Source organism: Apteryx rowi, unplaced genomic scaffold (assembly GCF_003343035.1).
Source record: "Apteryx rowi isolate R43461 unplaced genomic scaffold, aptRow1 scaffold_946, whole genome shotgun sequence".
In the NCBI taxonomy this organism is placed as follows: Eukaryota; Metazoa; Chordata; class Aves; order Apterygiformes; family Apterygidae; genus Apteryx; species Apteryx rowi.
The window spans coordinates 68,466-91,745 of record NW_020451256.1 but is presented as its reverse complement, the minus strand read 5'-3'; the positions used below and the strand labels follow the sequence as shown (position 1 = coordinate 91,745).

Here is a 23,280-nt window from a genome sequence, read left to right as displayed (position 1 = left end):
CAGTGCTTAAATGCTGATGTTTACAAGGTTTTTTTTCCAGTATCCAGTGAATCACAATCCATACATTTGAAGCCCAAATCATCTTCTAAGACCAAAACACCTCTATCTAAAGTTGGTAATGACATTTCTTTTGCAGCTGTATACTTTGAGGTCTGCTATTACTTTAGAAAGTCAAAAAGTGGAAAACTTCAAATTTTTTTCTCGGAGGCAGGAAGGCAGTGGTTATTATCATGTGATAATGTTGATACTGAGAGAGAAAACAGATTCCTTCAGAAAATACTTGGCAGAGATAAAGAATTTAATTTTATTCTGTATTTCAAAAGGTGTTTGTTTGTTTCTTAAATATTTAATTTGCTGGATTTTTTTCCAAGTCTGTTCCATAATTTTTATCCCTGAAACTGCACTACTAGTATTTCAAAGCCTGTAACATGACTGAATGAAGATAGATTTAACGTTCCTGGATTTTTGTCAGATTGCCAGTGCTGAATAGTATCACTTTCTTTTCTTTGTCCTCACTGTAGGATTAGGGCAGTAATTATTTTAAAGCTTTTGGGAGGGAGAAAGGGGGGAGTTTTATGGTTTTGTTGTGTTTTATTATTTTGTTTTGTTCTTCCCAGCTCCAGCTGAAACACAATTCATTCCCACCCAGACTAAAACATCCCCTCAACCAGAACCACATTCTAAAACTGGTAATTTTTTTTTTTTTTGCAATAACATCTAAAAAATCCTCATTAATATTATTTTAACATATTTCCTTTATTGCTGGGATATTTTTATAGATTCTGCTATTTCATATTTTAGGATTGTGAGTATTTTTTTCAATTTGGCATAGTTTGTGAATGGGTAAGAGTCATGATACATTGGTTTTGTGATCCAAATTGTATTAGGATATCACGAGAGAAAGCTTAGAGGCTTTCTGAAAAAAATTTTTTTTCAGATACTGATACAGCTGTACCTTTTAGTCCTTGTTTGACTGCTCACCTCAGAGGTAAAATTCAATTGTTTGGTCATGGTGAGCATGGCACTTTAAAGTAGTAGCATACCTCACTGTGGGATCCCTGGCATCCCTGTATACCAAGAGTCCATTGCTGTCTACGAGATAAGCAGTGTGATCTCCTCCCTTGATCATTCTAGGGTTTTCTCCTTTTTATTTATATATTTTTCGCTCAGTTGCTATCAAATATATATAATTATTTTCTTTTTTTTTTTGAACCTGTATTATTAGAAAGTTTAATTGCCCACAATTAAAAAAAAAAGTTAATTTGATGATCCACATTATTTTGGTATAGTATCAGCAGCTCTTTTATACTTAACCAGTGGAGTAACTTTAAATTACCTGACATATGTTCTGTACTTACTGTGTCATACTGTTTCTGTTACAGTCTTGGAACCCATTACATTTAGAATTGAACCACCAAGGTCAACAATAGGTAATGATATTTCCTTAGCAAGCTGTTGTGTTTGCTTTTCTCATCACAGAATATCGCACTGAAGTTATCCCCTTATGCTGTAGGATCTTTCATTAAACTTTGTTTTTCTTCTAGATGATTCTTTTGCTTGGCATTCACGATAGTTGGGCATACTGGTGTCTTCACAGATGGAATGTCTCCTTTTTGAGAAAACAAGGCGGGCAGCTCTGAATCACCTTTGTCATTATTATTTCTGTCTGTGCTTACAATTTAATTCCAACTTTTTATTTAAAAAAAAAAAGAAAGGAAAGAAAATCTGGGCTCCAAAAATGACCAAAATTCTACTCCTCTGCTGAGACTGATGTGAATACTCAGCCAGGGTTCTGTTTTTTCATAGCTGGCTTTGTCTTTGCTGCTACCTATAAAAAGAATTCTTTTCTCTACTGCAGGTGGGAAGCTTCTACGTTTGTGTGCTAAACCTGCTATCAGGCCTCGATTGCTGTGCAATTTACCCGACTTATTACCCACTTTTTCTCTTCCAGCTCCAAAAGAGACTCCACGTATTCCTTCTAAACCTAAAACTTCACCCAAACTTCATATCCCACAGGCCAAAGATGGTAAACTGTTTTGTGTGATTATTTCTAATATGATTTATATTGCTTTGAAATATATTTCTAAAAAGCTGTCTTTATCTAAAACATTTAAAACATCACAGGGTTCTGTTCTGCTGTGTATTCGGTGATTTGTGTGCCATGTACAGGACTAGTAAGACATTCACTAGGTTTTTATCATCATGTGAAAGACTAAATGTCTGCTAGCTTGTGGCAGCAGAAAGAATAATGTTGTTTAACTCAGAAAATAGTGGTAACTAAAGTGAATTCCTTGCAGTTAAAGTACGTATTATGGCTACATAGGTGGTGGAATTCTCCATGTACCGCTTAGCATTGTTAGAGTGAACGGGATGATGCTACCCTTTCAATTCACAGTTGTTTCATTTCGTGGCATTATTATTTTCTGCATGAACAAGTAAAGTACTGAGTGCAGAGCTACTATTTGTTAATTAACAAGTGCATATATATTATTTGTCTATTAATATTCCTGGTATTAATAGTTATCTATGCAGTATTCCAAAATACTGGATTTTCATTTACTATGTCATTAAACATGAGTTCTGTTGAATTCAATGGTATGTGGAAAAAAGGACTCAATGTTCTGTGTTATCCAGAATATTAATTGTTTTTGTAGTAATAGCAAAACAGAAAATTACCAGTGTATCAAATATCAAGATATTCTCTTTTGGTAAATGTGAAAAGTTTCATGATAATCACTTTACTGAAGATCTTTGAGTTGGTGACATGGAGCAATCGTTTTGAAAGCTAATGGTGTCTATTAAACATGATTTTCTTGTTTAAAAAACAGTCAAAATCCTTGTTCTCCCCTAATTTTTGAATCATGGCAGTTGATTATCAAATACTGGTTCCAAACTACAAGTTAAAATGCAACTCTTCATAAACTCAGTGCATATGTTTTGAATGTTCTTACTTTTGTGGCCATTCTTTTTATTACTACGGTAGCCTATCCTTCTTACCAGAGAGTTTTGTCTTGCAGATGTTGCAAGTTTGGACTGTTCTGTGTTTAAAACAAAACACTTATTAATTGTTTTTTCAGGAATCCATAAGATACGGAACTTTTTTTAACAGCATCATCCACTTACCTTCTTGTGATAGTCTTCAAATATCCAAATAACAAAAATTTATAACAATTCTTTGATTATCACCCGTACAGAGGAATTGACACAGAAAGGGAAGACATTTCTATTGTGCCTCTGTTTCTAATGAGGGAAATGCAAGAAAACAGCATTTGTTTTACATCCTTATGCAAATACCCTGTTTTATTTTTAAGTTCATACCAGTCTGGAGCTAATGTATATGGTCATGTAGCACAGTACGCTGTAATGCTCTTTAATAATACAGCATCCAGAGCAAGCAAATGTTCTCCAAGTGCAATTGTATATGTAAACTGCCTTTAAAATACATCGCAGAGAGAAGAGTTTTGTGTCCCCCAAGAGCCATTTTCTGAATAAGGAAGTGATAAATATTTGGATATCTCTTTGAAGCACATGAGAGAACTAAGCTCACAGTTAAGGAGTATGTTTCATCTTAAATTGCTTAGTCCCCAGTTGTCTCAGATAGAAACTGTTTAATATAATAGCTTTGTATGGGACAATATATAATTTGTAGTGTAATTATTATACAAATAATACTAATTTTAAGTGGAATTAATCTCTTCAATTCTCATGATAGCTTTTATGCTTTGTTTTTCATACAGTCCTGGAATCTGTAACATTTAGAACTGATCAACCAAAAACAGCAATAGGTAAAAGTACTAACTACAGGAATCACATTTATTTTTTCTTCTCGACAGAGAACTAGCACCATAAGTATATGTTCATTGTACTTCACTGTCATAATTTTTTACAATTAAATTTAGTCCTTCTTTAAGGTTTCTTTGTTATTTTGCACTAACAATTCATATTCATTTTTGTTTAGTTTTCCTCACACAAATTTGTTCTGTAAAGTAGATGGAAGCACCACAATCTTGCTTTGACCATGTTTCTTTATATTCAGTTTCTGTAATATGCTTCATCTTTTACACTAGTCTCCAAGTCAGCCATCCATCCTGGCCTTGCTTTATTTGGTCCTGTTACAGAGATTCTCCATCAGCACCATCTCTTTGCGTACCAGACATTCATACTCCATTACTCATATTAGCTTTTTGTGTCTCCAGGGGGTTGCAAGGCATGTGTTCTCTTTAGATGTTATGCCTTCTGTCAGTCTCAAATTCTTGAGTGATTTTAATAGTCAGATTTTTTTTATTTCAGTTCCAAAAGAAATGCACCGTGTTCCCTCCAAACCTAAAACTTCACCAAGCTCGGAGGTGCCACAAACCAGACCTGGTAAGTACATTGTTTCTTTATCTTATCACACTGATACGCATATCTTACAAATCCTACTGTGATCGTTGGGGCTTCACAATTATTTGAATTGCTTGGTGTATTTGTTGAAGCATTCTTTGAAGGATAGGATCCAGTATCACATGTGGAATCTGTAAGCAACCTGGTAAGTTTGAACTCTCTTTCTTGACTTTTCTCATTATAAGTCACTGCAACAGTGGTAATTTTCTGTGCAAAGTCAATTTGCAATAACAGAGTCTTCAGTGAAACTCTCTCTTTTCTGTTTGAATTTGGATGAGTTTGGGCAATGTGAAAATGAGAAAGAGAGGTGTCATTGCAAAGAGGAAGGTTTTTTCTGTGATTCTCAAATTGGGCACTCCCCCTCCGCCCACAATTATTCATTCTTTCTTTTCAGCTGGTTTTGCAGAGCCCTTCCATTGTTCAGAGATTCGGGAATGTGCAGTACTTTCTGTAATGTTACCTGTAGAGCTCAGTATAGAGCAATGTACAATGCTGGACTAACTGACGATGGAGGAAGTTGTACAACACATACTAGAAATTGCATGAGGTACCCAAGGTATATGCAATATTAGGTGGTGCTGCTGTGGAAAATGGGCAGGAAGATGACAACTCACTAAGATTCCTTTCTCCCCTCATAAATCTGCACCTGGTTTCTTAATCAAAACCTTGAAATAAGCCAGGAAAGTGTACAAAGTTGAAAGGAAGAATCACCCACAGTTTCTTTGGGGCTTTTTACAAAAGCTCCAGATTTATATTTGGGCTGTGCTGTGTGTTGGAGCTATTGCCTTGAGCTGGAGACAGTTCCAAGTTGCGTAATACAGTCATGTATTGAATTTCAAGGAGGAGTCACCATGGCTCCTTGGCTGTAGTAGGGATAGTATTGTCATTGTGGCGGTGTTGATTGTAATATTTTGATTGTTTTTGTGATTAGTTGTTTTCGGTTTTCATTACTTTTATGCAGTCCTGGATCCAATTACGTTTAGAACTGAGAAACCAAAGTCAACAGTAGGTAATGATACTTTCTTATTTGGATGGTCATACTGTCTTTCCCCTTCAAAACAAGCCATTAAGAGCAGTCCTGTGAAGGTTTGTCACCTTTCTTTGTATGTGCCTTAATAATTTAACTGCCAAGGTCATCTGTTGCTCTTTCAATTTTCATCATAAGAATTGAGAGGAATCCTTATACTTTCCAAGCTTTTATGCACTTTACATAGGCGAATTTCCTTCAATATTTAATGATAAGAGGCAGAGGGCAGATCAAAACAAGAGCCTAACTCACACATTCTCAGTAACACTCTAGAGGGAGCACCATTTTAGAAAGTCATGTGGTTTGGGCAAAAAGAACCTGCATGCTGCAAATTTTCTTTTTCCCCTTTCCTTGCCCTCCAGTTTCAGTAAATGAGATTCAGTCCTTCATAAAGCGTCTGAAGAGTAATTCTATTTCGTTTAAACCTCAATTCCACTCTCAAAACAGAATCAGTTCAGTGATCACTGGGTAGTACGTATCCTTGAGTATGTGGCCCTTTTGACTAAGACATTTTTATTGGTTGTATATGATACTATGAATCATTCCAGTATAGCCTCCATTATCATGCAGTGATGTCTTTGTATTTGAAATTATTATTTTCTTTTTCCTCCCTCCTAAACAGAACCAGAAATTCTCTCACACACTTAGTTGATAGTTTCTCAAGCAAGATTGTTTCCTTTCTTTGCAGACTGATTTTGTTCCTGAGAAACTTCTCCTTTGTATCTCTTCCACACAAAATCTTTGGTTCAAGTCTTTTGTTCTGTGTTTTTATTGGTTAGGTGGGTTACTGGTGGTAGTGGACACTGATCCCTGGGAAAATGTTAGTACCGTGTAACCCAGTTTCTTTCTCTCAGCTCCTAGAGAGACACGTCGTGGGCCTTCCAAACCTAAAACATCACCTAGTCCGCATGTTCCTCCAACCAGAGCAAGTAAGTTTATTATTACTTTGTCCTTTAGTGCATGAAAGTTTATCATATTGAAAATAGTCAAAATTGTTGAGCTCTGTGAATGTATGCAGATACTTATTGAATAGGCAGTGTTTTACTATTATAGTAAAATTCTGCTCTATAGCTGTCGTGAAACAAAATATGGCTAGATATTTATACATGTCAGTAGCTTGTATAATGGTTAGGAAAGGGGAGGAGTTAACTGTCTCATTTTGAGCCCTTACACACTGGAAAACCCTTGTCTCAATTGCCATAGAATGTGAAAGAGGTACTTATGTTTTCCAGATATTTATTCACAAGTGTCAAATTACAGTACTTTCCTGTTCCCAAAACTCCACTTTGGAATAGCTCTGTCCATTTGAAAGTGAGTGGTAAATTTCCGTGTTCCTTCTGCTTCACTGCTTTGCTGAAGACTTTTTTTTATGCAACGTGGATTTAAAAGAGCAGCAGATTCTTGGAATATGGAACATCCAAGACAACAGCTAGGGGACCTGTTAGAACTACAGCAGTTTACAAGCTCTGTTTGACAGAGGGATGGACAGTTAATCCAACACTGCAATGTCACAGTCACTTTATTTTTAGTCTGTGCACTAACATACTGTTGATCCCATTGGCATGAAATCTCTTTCTGATTACTTTCAAATGGAAAAAATAATTTCTAAAAAATAAAAATTTTCTTTGTGGAAAATGAGTCTCTTGTCAGGAAAATCAGAAGATCTATGTTTAACCATCATCCTCATTATGGTGTTCAAAACTTTGCTTATCTTTCCAGGTCCAAAAGATAGTCGACGAGTCTCCTCCAAGCCTAAAGCATCACCAAGTCCAGGTGTATCACAGACGAAACCTGGTAAATACATTGCTATTTTGTTGTGCTTGAATAGTCAAGTTTTCCTTTGGGTTGTTTTTCCTCAGTGAATCAAGTGTTGAGTAACATTTAATATTAGAAAAAAATAGATTTTCTAACAAACATTAAATACATGTTTAAAGATTGAACAGATTTATATTTTTAATGGCTGAGTTTCAGAGAGTCATATGTGTGTGCTCTTCAGCCACATGACAGTTGTCACTGATGAATAATCTGCATAGCTGTGTAAACTATATACAAATGTTACAACAATGTTCTTGGGAAACTGCATCTCTTTTGTGCCTATCAAAACCATCCTTGAGGGCTTCATCTGTGACTCTAAATCTCTGTAACTCATACCACTCATATATCCGTTCAAGTGTGCCCTGGTAATGGACTTTGACCCTTAAAATAGACTTCACAGTTCACATGTTAGGGAACTGCCAACCTCTGTAACTCCTGATGGTTTGGAATTTCCACCAATTCCACCAATAAATAATTAAAAGGGAACTTACAGTATGCGTTCACATTTGGAAAGAAATTGGTCATGTAAAAGGGAGTTTTTCTACCCTTTTGGTGGTACTTATCACTAATTCTGCACATGTTCTTGTTTTTTATGCAGTTTTGGTACCTGTAACATTTACAGTTGAAAAACCAAAGGCAACAATAGGTAAAAACATGACCTTGGGCTGGTCGTTATTATTTCTTCCCTACTGCTCCTTGGACCAAAGATTATAGATTCTTCTTCTGTTTTTCATGTCATCTGTTTGGTTTTTGGGTTTTTTGTTTGTTTGCTTTTTAAACTTACTCAGCTTAATTCTGCTCTGTTCCAGGTATTGAAAGATTCTTAGCTGTTTTGTTGTCTTTGCAGAAGATACCTCTTTCATTCTCACACATATTGTAATTTCTTTGATACTTACAGAGATAAGCATTCATGGGTATTGCAGTTATCAGCTCTGAAATACAGATGGAAATATCTCAGCTAAGACTGTCTGTGTTCTTTCAGTTTTTGTTGCTTGTCTCCAGATAAGCTTTTGCTTACTTGATCGCTTCTGCACCCATTTTTTCATTAGTGGCTGTTTATTCCCTTTAAATTCCTGTATTCTGACTTTAAATTTTGCAATCACTCACATGAAAAACTTGTTTCTCCCTTGCAGGCACAAGGTATCCAGTGCCTATGCAATAAACCTGACTAATTTCTGAAGAGTATAGATCCTTTATAACTGGTCTTTTCTTTCAGCTCCTAAAGAACCGCAACATACACCCTTTAAACCTAAAGCAGCTCCCATCCCAGATGCTCCATACACCAAGCCTGGTAAATTATCTTGCCTTTTGTCAAGCTAAGGTTGATAATTTAGCAATTGCTTTCTAGAAAAGGTTCTCAGCAATAAAGTTGCTGTTACCTGTTTACCATTCTAGCTTAGGAAACCTCAGCAGTGTGGCATTTAAGTAATACCTCTGATAGAAACTGCAGCAGTTTAAGAGTTTTTAGTGTTATGCTGGTATTACCAGAAACAGATAGTAGTGACCTGTATATTTAAATCAATTCTAAAAAGATGTTCACAGCTTGTATTTGAGCAACATGCTTCTGTTGTTTACAGCATGTCTTTGAAGCTCTTATGAGAGAAGCCTCTTAGAGCTGTTGCAGTGCTTTTCCTTTGTCACACATTTTCAGTCAAATTAGACTGAGGAGTCTCTTCTGTTGTATCGTGGGGTTGTTCCAATTTGAATACATCTGACCAATCTGTTTAAGAGAATCAGTGATTTCACCGAAGGTGGCTTTTTTTTTTTTTTAAGTATCTAGATATTAAAAACAAAAATTGGAACTTTTGAACATAAATGTCTGAGGGCAAATGCCTACTGCTGTTTTAAAACACTCCTTTCCTGGTGGACATAGTATGGTGCTGAAGTGTTTTGGAGGGAGGGCAGGGGGAGGAGGAAGTGTGTCTTCATTTTTCTGAGGATTTATCCACATTTTTTCCAACAGGAATCATTCCACCCTTCCATGAGCCAGTTACCACTATGATTCCTCATATTCCTGAGTGGACAAAGGCAACACTGGGTAACCATGTGCATTTCATAAATAATAACTTAATTTTTCCATTCTTGTTAGAGAAGACATTCCTAGAGGGAGTTTATTAAATGATCTGTTTACATAACTTTGTACGCTTTCTGTGCCATGTTTTTCACATCTGGAGCTACCTGCTGCAATATTCATATGCAGAAAATGATTCTTCAGAACATGAGTGATGAAGCATGTACAGACTAGGATAGATTGCGAGAATTTGATTATTATTTTTTTCTTTTTTTGAGGATCTTTTATACTGGTGTGGATCACAGACTCGCAAGTGTTTCCTGTAAATGCTAAAATACCTTTTCCAGTAAATGATACTGCATGGCAAGAATTATAATGAAGAGTGGAGATTCCAGGATTGATTAGTTTGCACATAAGACTTAGAAAGTTAATTTATAGATCAAGTCTGATCTGAAGCACCCACTGAAAAATAGATACTGCACTCAGATATTCACATATGGAAGATGTGCAAGATGGAGGCCATTACTGCCAATTTTTTTTCTGCCATTACTTTACTGTATGCTGTTTGTGACAATATTCTTCAGTGCCTCATGCAAAGCTACAAATTTGTATGTAATTTTTGGAAATTCTGTCCATGTCAGTGACCATTTAATTTCTTTTTCTTTCTTTGCAGAAATTCCAACTGATTGATTTTCAGCTTTACCCTTATATAATTTGCCTTATTGCAGATCAGATCAAACTTATGTTCCTTGTGTACTATGAATACAATGTGTTGGGTTGTTTTTTTGTTTGTTTTCCTTTCAAATAACTTGGCATTTATTGTTCTGGGTGCTGGTTTCTTTTTGTTTCTTTTCAGCTCCAACTGAAAAACAGTTCATTCCTACCAAACCAAAAACATCTGCCAAGTCAAGAGTGCCACACACCAAACCTGGTAATGGAGTCATTCCTGTAATTTTGTGTGTTTGTGTTTAATCATTCTTTTCATCTAGCCTCAGTTCTTGTGCTTTTCAGGAGCGTTATTCATAGCTGATTTTGTGCTGAATCAGATGCATTTCACTTAAGTCAGTGAATCCAAAATATTTTAAAACTACACTGAAGATAATGGAAGGATTTTTATTAGGGCATCAATAAGGTTTTTCCTCCCTTCCATTACATATAGCAAATGATGAGTCAAATGTAGTAATTTGAGTCTTGACAGATTTGGGGGGTTAGATACACTGAGTCCTCTCTGATTACCAAATCAGAGAGGCTCCTCTATGTGTGCATTGTCTTGCCAATAAAATGCTTGTTGAAATGTGCTTGTACACCTAGCAATTGAAATTGTGACCTATAATAAAACCAAAATAGTTTTAAAATGTTATATTGTCCTGTGTCTATTCCCATTTTTGTTCTCAAAGGAATATAAAGAAGTTAATAGAAAGATACTAGCTGCTATATCTCTGCCAACAATTGATTTTAAGATATTTTACTTCTCTTTTGTTTGAGACATTTTGAAAGTTTTAGAAGTAGTGCAAATGCTACTTTGTTTCCATTACAGTTTGACGTTCTAAGATGCTTCACATTTTCTCCCTAACAGCAATACTTCAAACAACCCCACAACCACTTATTACAAAATCTTCTACTACCACTGAGCAGTCAAGGGCAACAATGGGTAAATAAGTTTCCTTAAAGTTCAGATGCAGGTATTTTTCATTTTTCAATGAAAATTTCAATTTTCAATTGAAAATGAAGTTTCTAGAAGACATATTCTGGCATGTTACTTTGTGTAGCATCATTCCACTGTCCTTCATTCTGTTTACACACATGCATGTCTCCTAATACAGAAGACTCTCAGCTCTATCCTAGAAGTTATGCAGAAATTGCCTACAGCTCATCTCTATTCAGAAGCCTGTATTTCTCAGTTCTCCAACCAAATTAAGTGGTCTAATTTTTCATTAAAGTTCTTCAGAGGAACAAGAGTTGTAGCCACTAACTCAGCTTATCCTTTGGCACAGTATTAGAACTTCCTGTGTTTTGGACAATTATTTTCTTTCAGGTTCCAGAAACCCATGGAATTGTTATTGTCTTTTTTTACAGGCATTTGAGGCATGCACTTTCTGGGCTAAACATGGCTTTGGATTATGAGTCCTGAAGAATACAATAATAATCTTTCTCCTTTCTTTCAGCTCCAAAAGAAACACTGCTCATTCCTTCCAAACCCAAAACATCTGTCGGGCCAGAAGTACCACAGACTAAACCCGGTAATTTAAAGTTTGCAACTTTAAAAGTGTTATTGTGGCACTGCCTTAGCAATACTTTCTGCTGTCTTTCAGTACTGTGGTCATGTGTTACGAATGTTATCTAGAGAGAAATTAGTATCACTGATCAACAGACATTAACAAAATTGAGAGGATGCCTGAGAATTGCATCAGTTCTCTCCATGGAGTGCAGAAGTTAAGATGGCTGGGGGGTTTTTAAGAGTTGCTTGTTTAATTGGTGGGTAGTAGCCATTAAAAACATGAAGAATTTGTTTACTTTTATTAAAAGTATATTGCTGTAGCCAGCTTCACTGAGTTCTTTTCTTCTTGGGGAATTTATTGTCTGAAATAAATGGATAGGATTTTCTTCAGCTTCTCAAATACTCTTGAAACTCAGGTTTTGGAATCCTAGTCCAGGAAAAGTCAGATACTAAGAGTATAGGGATCTCCTTCCCATCAGTGATTCTTGCAGTAACTACAGTAGATTCTAGGTATGCATAGTTATAATGAAGAATGTACGATACTTCACCCTCAGCCTGAACTGTGGTGGCATACAACTATTTTCATAAAAATTACTAGGTAGAAGGTTACAGCAGAACAAAAAAAATTACTAGGGAAGGAATGACATCATGATCATAAAAAGCAGCTCTGAATTCTTCCTAATCTTTAAACTTCAAACTAATTATATTTTATTTTTTAGGCAAGTACCATAGGTTGATGAATAGTTTTATCATCCCCCCTCCCTTTTTTTTCCTTAGACTTCTAGCCCTTTTTTATACAGCAGAAAGAACTTAAGCAGTGACCCTGTTCTTTAAAGAACTGCACATATATTTTTACCATGAAAATTGAACTGAACAGTCCAGTAGAAAGATTTATTTTCTAAAGGATTATTTTGAAAGATCGTCCATAAGTAACCAAACTAGATTTTAGGTGTTATGGAAGAATTAGCTGAATTAGAGCTATTTCCAATCATGTCATTGCAGTGAGCAATAGTTTTGGCTCAAATAAAAATTAGTTTTAGTCAAAGAATTTTAGAAAACAGAACTTAAAGGATTTTCCTTTTCCTTATAAAAGTTAAGTCATTATAATGATGCATTTGCATAAGAAACTATTGTTTGTCAGGGAAGTTGTTTAAAACAAATGGTGCTGTGTAGTCACCATTCTATGCTGATAAGTAGGTTTCCTTCCAGCTTCTGTATTTTGACTTTATTTCTGAAGGAAAAGAGGCATAGGGTCTGTGTCTCTGCCTGCTAAGCCCTCCGTTTCCTGCACTAACTTGGAAATCTTTGGCTAAATTCAATCAGATTTGAGTGAGGGAAGGATGCCTTAAAGATTAAAAAAAAAAAAAAAAAAAAAAAAGTTCCTACAAACTTTCAGAAAACTGTGAGAGCAGTGCGAATTAGCGCACCCGGTTTGGGGAAGGCAGGAGGCCGTCGGAACCCTCCCCGCCCCGAGGCGTTTGTTCTGGGCTGCCTGGGGGGCCCAGCGGAGCCCTTGCACCTTGCGCCTGGTGGCACTAACAGAGCGCCGGGCAAACCAGAGCACGTGGCTGTCTCGTGTCTGCGCAAGTTGTCTCAGCAGATGTGTAGATAGGATTTCAGGAAACGAAGGACACAGATCCTTAATGAAATGCAACTTCTTTAATTTCACTTCTCACACAACAGTGTTTTATTTCTCATAGCTCCAAGGACGACACACCTGGGATCAATTAACCTTATAACGGTTCATGTTGTTGATGGGTCCAAAGTGACTTTGGGTAATGAAAATATTATGTCAGCTTATTTTTCATAAAGCTTTTCTTCCTCTGCTTTTGCAATATGACTGTAGTTACCTTTTAATCAACAGAAAGACCTTAAGTGTTTCTTTAGCTCTTGTCATTTATTAGTCACATTGCAGGGCATGTACACAATGTTGCTGTTTCTAATTTTCCAGCCATTTTGTTTGTAACTCTTTCTAGAAATAAATATTTCACGTGCAGGGCTGAGCAGTCATCTAAAAAAGCAATAACTGATCATCTTTTCTTCTTCTGTTGTCTGACTTGCTAATGATGTATATCTTCTCAGTCTTGAGAAGTCTAGTCTCTTATCTGTATCATGTTTTTCCGCCAGATTTCTAGCACTGACCCTTTTTGTATATGGTCTGCACAAAGACAGTTTGAATTTCTTGTCTATCTAAGGTGTCTGATATCTTAAAAGTAATCATTTGCATTTGATAAGCAGTGATATCTTCACTTTCAGTTCCCAATGAAACGTACCAGCCTTCACCCAAGCCCAAAAGTGCTCTAGTGACTGAAATTCCCCAGTTGAAATCAGGTAATTGGTATGATTTTCTTCATTTACTGTATTGAGAGTCTGTAGCTCTGAAGTAGAATCACTACAATTTATGGTTGAATGGTCTGTTCATGGGTACCTTTAAAACAATTATTTGAAATATATAACATGAAAAATCATTTTCCCCCTCATGGAATGTTTCTATATATTCCATTGCTCTGAAAACCAAACTCAGTATTGCCTCACAAATGTTACAAAGCTTTTAAACAGGATTAGTACTGTGTGTTTTGGTTCTCAGACGTATAGTGTTAAAAAGATAAATGTAACTGACTTCCACCTTTTTCTTTGAAATATTAAATCTAAATCTGTAAAGCTTTTCCCAAATATAAATGTCAAAAATAGGTAATATATTTTTCCCCTCATACGTGTTTTCTCTGACACTTCAGACAGGGAAATTGTTCTTTAGAAGTTCTGCTGGATTGTATGATATTGCTAGAATGGTTATTAGTTTCAAATATGAAATAACTAGTTGTATTTATGGAAAGAAGTGCTGAGTTAGAAGCCCATAACTTGGCTTGAGATGGCAGTGACTACTTCTTAATATTTTCAGCTGTCAATGTGATTCACACAGGTATTGCAACACCTAAAATATCAAAATTATTTGGCAAGTCAAAGGCAACACTAGGTAAAGGCTGAAGGCTTCTAATTTTAACCTTGATGATGGCACTACATTTCGACAGCTTGTACTGTGTCTGCATTGAATGCTTCCAGTTGTTTGCTCAGCAATATTTTAATGTTTCATGTTTTTATCTGACTACTTGATTTTTTGGGGTTCAGTTTGGTGTTTTATTTTGAGGCTTTTGTTTGTTTGTTTGTTTTTACAGACCCTAATTAAATGTCTTAAGACCATGGATACCTTGCAGAGCTAACTCTGTATCCATATACAGTTGGGTAACTGGCTGTAAATATTTTTTACCTTTTCCTAAACCTAAACATGAATGTAACTGGTCAGACTGCATGATGATTGGAGTCATCTGACCACTAAAGAAACTAGCATTTTCAGCGTGCATTTTGGATTAGAACTCATAGAATTCTCATGTGTCCATTTTGCTGTTTCGCATTGGTGCATGGACCTATTTTTTTGTCGCAAATTACACTGCATTATTGATATTCCTTTTATGCATAGTATTTAAACTAAAGTTTATTTCTTTCAGCACCACATAAAACACGTCTCACTTCTGCAAGACCAAAGCCATCTGATAAATCACAGACCAGACCTGGTAATAATTGATTATTCAATTTGGGTTGGGGAGAAGTGAATTTACTTTTCTATTTATTTATTTTCACCTATTTTTAGTGGACTTTTAAGTATTGCTGGAAAATAAGGTATTTTTCTATTTTTCTTTCAATTAATCAGTCTACAGATAAAGCTTTTCCAAATTAGGAAAAAGAGAATTGTTTGTGTCATCAGAATAACTTACTTTTTCTTCTCTAACATAGAATTGTTGGTACTGCATATATAACTTTTTTTTTTCCTTGCAGCTCTTAGTAGAACCACACTAGCACCAGCTAGAACAAAAACTCCTGGACTGCCAAAATGGATTGCGCCAGCAACAGGTAGAGGTGAGGTGTTTTTTTAACTTACCACTGAAAAGGCAGGAATATTTCTTCCTCAGATCACCTTAAGCTCTTCAATATATTTCATTGTATTTGACCATAGAAGTTAATTGCTCAGGGTACTGTATGTAGTTACTGTTACTGGTCATGCTATATACTTCTTTAGTGTGTGCCCACCCTGGTTAAAATTCATTTTATAAACCATGTGTTTATAGTTGGTATGGCTTCAGATTAAGCTGATTAGCTGCTAGTGGGAAGCAGAGCTTTTTTAATTATGCAGGGAGTGTTCTGAAAAACAAACATTATACTGCTCTGTGTAAAATTTTGTGTCACAAAAAATGGAATGCTTTTGCCAGAACTGCTCCTATGTATACAACATGCTGTGATACTCTTTAGGCCATGATACTCTGTGTATCTAATGTTTTTCTGACTGCTGAGGGCCTAAGAGAGGATTGATGCTACCATTGTACTAGGTTGTGTATGGATGCAGAAGAAATCAAATCAGTTTTAGAGAGTTAGCCCTGTTGTTAGTATCACAGAACAGTAAAACGTATTCATTGGGCTTCATGGCAGAGCCATGCCTGGTCAGTAACTGTACCGTACCAGGTTCGCAAGCAAGCGCCGTGATTCTAGTGTTGATTACTAACACCATGATGGGTTTTTGATTAAGATTGCTTCTGAAATAAAACATGAACAGAATCTAAACTAATGCTGACTAGACCCACCTAACTTCCTCACGTTTGAATTGATACTCTGTAAAGTTTTATCTAATATCTGCAGTGAACACAAATCAGTATTGACAGAAAAACTATGTATATATAAATGCATGGTCAGGTGAATAAACAGGATAGATTTCCTCAACCCTATTACCAGCACTTTATTTTGGGTCTACGGTAAATAATTCCAGTTTCAAACACTGTCAGCTCTGCTTCTATTTGAAAAGCTGGTGCATAGCTTTTTGTTTGTTGTTGTAAAGTGATGATACTGACATTCAGTCACTGTAAACTTGCAGATTATTATGTGACTGCTATGCACGGATGTTTTTCAGATGGTAAGTCCACAATAATATGCTGAAAAAAATTTTTGAACATAATTACTGAATTATTGTTTAAGTCCAAGTCAGAAGGCGTGCTGAGAAAGCCTTGAAGCCAGGTGTCTTGCCAGTTGTGCGGGTGCTGTGTTCATGTGGGACCTACTCATATGGTGACTATCAGATGCTTGGATACTTTCTGCAGTGAGAAGGTTCTCAGTTGATGAATGTCAGAAGGGGTGAGAACTGTAACCTTAATTTACACATTTTACACACTTGTGCAGTTACCATATATCCCTAACTGCAAAGATTTATTCAAAGTACTGTTTTGCTTGAGTGAAAAAGATCACTTATCCTTTTTCAATTTTACTTGATTCTTCCAAGCAATCAAAATAATAATGTCAGTGCTAATTCATAATAAAGACGGTATCCACATTTTAATTTTACACAGCATTCATTTATTATGTCAATATAAATACTGATTTTTTATACAACTATGAATTTATCAAATACAGAATTTGTAATTCTTCATCAATAATGCAAGTTTAAAATAATAACCATATGCAAATTAAGCTTTTGGCTCTTCATCTGCTACTACCAACAGTGCTAGCAGTAACTGCTACTTTAATGTGTGCTAGCCAGGTTAGGATAACCTGAGTACAGTATCATCTACTCTACACATTTATTTATTTATTTATTTTAGCTATGCAGTGTTTCCATAGATTAGGATTTCCAAAGTAGCTTTGGTAATTTGATACCCATTGTTGACTTTATGATTTGGGCTACTAATTCCTGCATATAATTTTGAAAAGCCCACCATATTTTAATTTTAACAGCAAGACCTGCGAAGAGAAGATTCTTGTATATTTAAATTTGACTAAAAATAGTCTGTTTAGAGCATGACATGCTCTTCTGTATTACATAGAGGTGGATGTCTTCATTGGACGTAGCGCTCTTTGACCTTCCTAGTCCTTCTGGGAAATCAAATGAGCCCATCCATTTCCAGGACATCAGAGAGAGTTACAGTATTAAATGTTCAATGGCTGTAGTAGTGGGTGAGGAGATTTTGTTATTCACTTGTGTTGGCAGTCTGCTTATAAGTGAGCTTTTTAATATCTGATTACTGAAATGGGTAATGAATGACTAATATCTATACTGGTCTCCAGCAACAGGTAACTTTTGAATTCACACTGTGAAACTGCGCATGCGTACACAATTGTGTCAGACACGATACAATGTGTTTCTGTTCTCACATTCAGCAGTATCTTGGCAGTTTTAGATTTTAAAAAAAAAAGAAAGAACATATGCTAACTAAATCAGCGGTATAAATATAATAATAGACATTTAAATTGCTTTAAATGTAGTTTATTGTGCTTAATGCTGTTGTAGGTGACTGCTGAAGTACTGTTTAAGCAATCTCATTTCAACTGTGCAAGTTGGAGTGCCCAGGAGTCATTATTTCCATGTGTTTGTACTAGTGCCAGTTGCCAGCTAGAACTGAAGCTTCATTATTGGAGCTGTTGTGTCACAAAATTGTCATAAGGCAGCTATTGCCGTGCTCTGCATGCTGTGTGTAATCCCAGGTGAGCAGGTTCCTTCTTTTAGGAGTCTTCTGGAAATGATACTTCTGGCAATATTTTCCATTGCTCTGTTATGTAAGCCTTTTTTTCTCCAGTTTAAAGAAATGTCCCAAAGACATCTGTTACCTAGATTTTGCATCCTGCCAAGTGAGCCGTTTAAGTTAAACCTGGAGTCCAGAGTCCTAAAGAAGAGCTGGCATTCATTGTTTACTGTCCGTTTCTTTGTACTTTCTTAACACTGCTGATAAAGGAACTTGTAGATTCACTTCCTGATACCTTTCTATGAGTCTGCAACTTTCTTCTCAGAAGTGTACTGAAATCGCAAGTTTTATACATTCATGACATGATGAGAGAAGACCGCAGCTTTTAGCAATCTCCCTCAGGTCTGCACTGCATTCTTTCCTTGATGATCAGTAAGTGCAATCCCGAGTCTTCGTGTAGTGCAAGAACATCACAATATTGTGGCAAATATAATGTCTGTGTCCACAAGGCTGCCAATGCTCACATAAACCAGTTTGTATAACAGAGGCTTCAGGTAATCAAGTGTAGCAAAATCTTATCTATCCCTTCCAAGCAATGTGCAATTACATATGGCAAATAGAATCCCCGAGTCTACAGAAGAGACTTAGAAAAGAGGAGAATTCCACTAACCCGGAGCCCTAAATGTTACCAGCTGAGGAAAGGCGAAAGCATTTGTTTTCCACTAGATAGTATCTTAGAGAAATTATAAAATTTTAAGATACCAGGAAAATTTGGGGGGGGGGCAGGTAGTTTATTTATTCCATTTTGAAAATAGTACATTATTTTCTGTGCTTAGCTGCCAGATCTCTAAGCTGATCAGAATCCTTAACTGGACTGTAAGGAACTGTGTTTTCAGGCTTTCCTTTAGACGTTACATCATTTTTTCTCTCTCTGAAGAAGAGTACTTTTACTGATGAGCCATGGCTACTCTGTCATTTTAAGACCAGTTTGGTTTTTCTACTTCCTTGCTGTGCAGTAGTGATGTTGAATATGCTCCAGTTCTTCTTCCTCATTGCGCTCATTAGCCTCAGTGCAAAGATATTTCACCCCATGCAGAGTGTGCTTGGCGGCTGCAGGACCCAGATGATAAGCTGTGGAATTTGTTTTTTCCAGCAGCAGCACACGGGTTTGTGGCTGGTTTCCTGGCAGGCTTTTCGGTCTCCTGGATAGTGTGCTGTTAGCTGAAGTGCCAGGTGGTAAACTTGACTGTGAGAAAGGGTAGGGGCTGCATCCTTTTGACTAACTTTTTGTTTTCTGTCATGTTTTAGGCCATATTTTCTAGAATTTCGTTTTAATCGGATGGCTTTTCTTATTTGTCTTAGTATACATTGTTTATGTTATCAGACCCAATGAATATTTGATTTAATCTTAACCATTTAAAAACTGTTCCTGGTCTGCTAAACTTCCAGATGATATGCTATTCAGCAACATTTCCATTTCCCCTGTGAGTCAGATAGTTGGTTTGCTGCATAACAGACCTCAACTTTATATTCTGCATTCTTTTTAATTTTAAAACTGTGGATGTATAACCAAGTTCTGGAGGAACTCAAGTATTGAGGTATTTCAATTTCTTATCATGGGTGCCTTTTCCAATTCTTCCCTGAAAATGATCTGACCTTTTAATGGTATTCTTGCTTTTAAGGGTGCAGTGGTTAGTTTTAAGGTGTTCCAGATCCCATGAATATTTCCAGGAAAAAAGATGAAAGTAAAGGAAAACATAAACACACATGCAAGTAATACATCTATTCTTAGTTCTATTAAAAATTTGGATGAACATGATAAGCTGAAATGCTTATAATAAACCAGTTACATTAGTAAGCATTAAGCAAATGCTATGATAAACAGAGCAAGCTGTTTAATAGTGCAGATACCTTGTGTGTAAACACAAGCAAACTTTTATGTGGCTTTAAAGTGCATGGAATCATTCAGAGAGGAGATTTTGTCAACAGGCAAGTGTTGTGGCTTGATCAGCTTTATCCTTGAAACTTAGACTTTGTTTTCACTACTACTTCACTAATGGTAGTGCAAGTTTCTGCAAAAGATTAGTTTTCCTGTCTGGAATGTATACAACATTTTGTTCATTGTTGGCTGATATAACTCAGAAAAGATTACGATTCTAAACTAGATCGTAAGGAGCAAGATAGAGACAGGCTTTTCTCTAGACATTGTAAGATGCAAAACTAAATTAGACTTGTAATAGATTTTTGTGTGATTTAGTCAGTGTGCTGCTGTATTTTGTTGATGTATGTATTGTGGAATGAAATCAAGAAACTAAATATACTTCAGGTATGACCTACGATGTACAAGATTAGTTTTCTTATTAAAACTGATGCTGATCATCTCATGCATCTTCTTCCTTGAACACCATTCATGTGAGACTGATTAGCACTCTGGTGTTTTCCATACCTGAAGATCTACTTAAGCACTTTAAATGTCTGGAGACAAATTGCAGTTATATCAAAACCATGCATTTGGAAAAGATGCATTTGGAAATCTTGGTTGTGGGGACCAAGGGACCTGTGTCCTGTTCCCAGCTTATAACAAGTATTATTATGCTAATCTTTAGCAAATAAGTAAATGTTTCTATACTGTTATTTTTCTCCGTGAGAATAAAGGTACTCAGACTTGATCATATTTTAGAGAGTGCAGAGTTTCAGCCCAGTCTCCTGTTGAGTATAGTGCCACTGGATTCCTAACATATTCGTAGTAAGAATGGCCAAATATTAAAATAATTGAAAAATAATCATCTGCTTTATGCTGTTGAAATACTAGTGTAATCTCAAAACAAGATGAGCACTAGGTTACAAAATCTATGAAATCTTTGGTTGAAACGTTTAGATCAGCTTGGAACAGGCTTGAAATTTGATCATTAATTTGATCCTCAGAGTTTTTTAAAATTAATATAGCAATTTTCTGGGTTATTTTTCATGTCATGAAGATTAGCTATTCGGCATTCTGACTGGATAGTCTGTCCCTTTCCCCCAAAACAGTAAATTTGCAAAGAGTGAAACAGGAGTCTGTTGTGATGAGCTGTTTTTTGAAGTAGTGAACTGAATAGAGTTAGAGCAAGGGTTAATTTTCCACAAACATGATGGAATCACAATGCATCTTCTCAGTCTACCATATATAGCATTTTTATAAAGTAAGTATACTTATTTGTATGGGAAAGGCATATTAATTTAACAGTTTGGCCGTCCTATAAATGTCAGTATGTGAAACAGTTGTTCTTGACCAGGAATAGTTGTGTTGATCTTTTTAATGCCATGTACTCTGGGGGGGGGGGGGTAATGTGTTTATATTACTTTTAAGTAGGACATTCCTTTATATACAAACTAAATTTTTTTCCACACTTTGTCTCCACTACTCCATATATGGTATATGTTTGCTTCAGAATTGCTTTAGCCATTCAATATTGAGGATAACCAACGATCTTATTTTGTGGGGAAAGAAGAACTTAGTCCTTTACAAGAATCAACAGGGACTTTATTCTGTGCACTGAAAAAATAAATCATTCTCTGTATTTACCTTCCCACAAACAATCTTGATCTCACTTATCTGTTATCTCTTAATCCTGTTCATTTTCCCTTTCTAAACATACCTTTTCCAAGGAATGTTTAAAATTAAAGTGCAGACTCTTTAGACCATTTTCTTCTTATTGGAACAGGAAGGTAATAGATATAGCTAGGACTTCAATAAAAGTATAGATGGCCATATACATGAGTTTGCACTTAATGCTACCTGGAATTTGAATATCAACTGTACAGAAGTATTTCGTTACTTGTTCCTACCATGTAGATATTTATTTACTTCCCTTTAATTTCACAGATGATGTATATACACCTGAGGATATTGTCAAACTAATTGGCATGGATGTAGAAAAACCTATGGAATATGGTGATACGTGGGAAAAGACATTTTCTGGTAAGGTTAATAAAGAAGACAATATGACAATTCTTAATAGTTATGGAAAATAAAAGCATTGCCTTTTCTACGTGAAGACACCTCCACTGAAGAAAATGAAATAATTCATGGCATCCTCATCCGTACACATTCTCCTCACTTCAATGTGCTACTAAAAAAGATAAAAATTGGAGTATTTCGTGGTCAGTGGTTCATATGCAGCATATAGTAGTGACTAAAAATTACCACCACCAGTATTTGTTGTGTTCTCATGGGCAAACAGCCACATTACTGTAAGCACTGATTTTTTCACACTTGCAGTTTCTAGATAGCAAGGGAAGAATACATAACTAAATTGTCCTCCTGCTTATAAGATTGACTTGTTGAATTGTTAGGATTGTTAGGAAAATAAGAATGTTAGGATTGGGTGAAATAACAAGTTGGTGTGTATAAAATTATGGTTTGTCTTCATGTGCCATAGCAGGCTTTTGAGTTTTATGGTTCTTGCAAGTCTTACAGTCGTATTTTCAACACAATCAAAATGCTTGTACTGAAGAACAACCTCCCAAATAAGCCTCCAAGAATAGGCTTTTTCTGTTTCACTAACTGTTTTCTAGTTATCTTCTAAGAAATTCTGTTTCAACTGAAGACTTGTAGTATATAGTGTATGTTTGCATACCAGTGTGTACATACATACACAAACATACATAGAAACATGCACACACCTTTACATGTAGAGAAATTCTTTGCTTCATTAGCATAACCAAGACCAGAGCTTGTTTTTAGCTGCACTTTTTACTGGCATTTAAAAAGACTAAAAAAAAATAACGTCTTTTTGATTTTGCCCTTGAATTTATTTTTCTGCTGCAGCTGCTGTTTTAGTTAGGTTTACCTTTGAAAATATGTTATTAGACTTAAAAGCACACTTACAAAGATAGGCCTCTTACTGAGTTATAAACTGCCATTTGTTCCTAATCGCTACTGAATTTTCTAACTTATCAGCACAAAGACAACAGCCTAGGTTGACAGCTGAGTTCTGATGTTTCATCTTTCAAAGCTTAATAAATCTTAAGATTGTACTTAGCAAAGATTAAGTCTGGTGTGATATACTATTAGTAGTAGCTGGATCCAGACTGTAAATTGAAGTCAAGGATGGCTCTGGTTTTTTTTGTTACTGGATGTCAGACAGTGGTGTGTACTTAAGTAAATCCAGCCTGTGATTTGCAGAGTTTGGAAAAATTTTTATGCACATGAATTTCAAGGAACATCTACATCTGCTCTCACTCATCATATGACACTAGATGTTTAAAGTTAAGCTTTTAGAGCTTTGAAGTAAGCCAATAGCTTGGACGCTAGTCATAACAGACAGTTGGGTATGCTTGTGAAATT

The 23,280-nt window shown here is 35.9% G+C and overlaps 1 protein-coding gene across 1 annotated transcript in view; it reads left to right on the top strand.

Annotated features, from left to right (window-relative positions):
- ABI3BP (ABI family member 3 binding protein) overlaps positions 1 to 23,280 on the top strand; it is a 177,355-nt gene that overhangs the window by 118,586 nt on the left and 35,489 nt on the right. Inside the window, exons 35-49 of the mRNA XM_026092199.1 lie at positions 1,952 to 2,026; positions 3,738 to 3,785; positions 4,291 to 4,365; positions 6,265 to 6,339; positions 7,130 to 7,204; positions 8,442 to 8,516; positions 9,189 to 9,263; positions 10,093 to 10,167; positions 10,813 to 10,887; positions 11,402 to 11,476; positions 13,155 to 13,229; positions 13,711 to 13,785; positions 14,958 to 15,023; positions 15,286 to 15,360; positions 21,817 to 21,912. Of these exons, the coding sequence (XP_025947984.1) occupies positions 1,952 to 2,026; positions 3,738 to 3,785; positions 4,291 to 4,365; positions 6,265 to 6,339; positions 7,130 to 7,204; positions 8,442 to 8,516; positions 9,189 to 9,263; positions 10,093 to 10,167; positions 10,813 to 10,887; positions 11,402 to 11,476; positions 13,155 to 13,229; positions 13,711 to 13,785; positions 14,958 to 15,023; positions 15,286 to 15,360; positions 21,817 to 21,912 (1,110 nt within the window). The remainder of the gene's footprint in view (positions 1 to 1,951; positions 2,027 to 3,737; positions 3,786 to 4,290; positions 4,366 to 6,264; positions 6,340 to 7,129; positions 7,205 to 8,441; positions 8,517 to 9,188; positions 9,264 to 10,092; positions 10,168 to 10,812; positions 10,888 to 11,401; positions 11,477 to 13,154; positions 13,230 to 13,710; positions 13,786 to 14,957; positions 15,024 to 15,285; positions 15,361 to 21,816; positions 21,913 to 23,280) is intronic.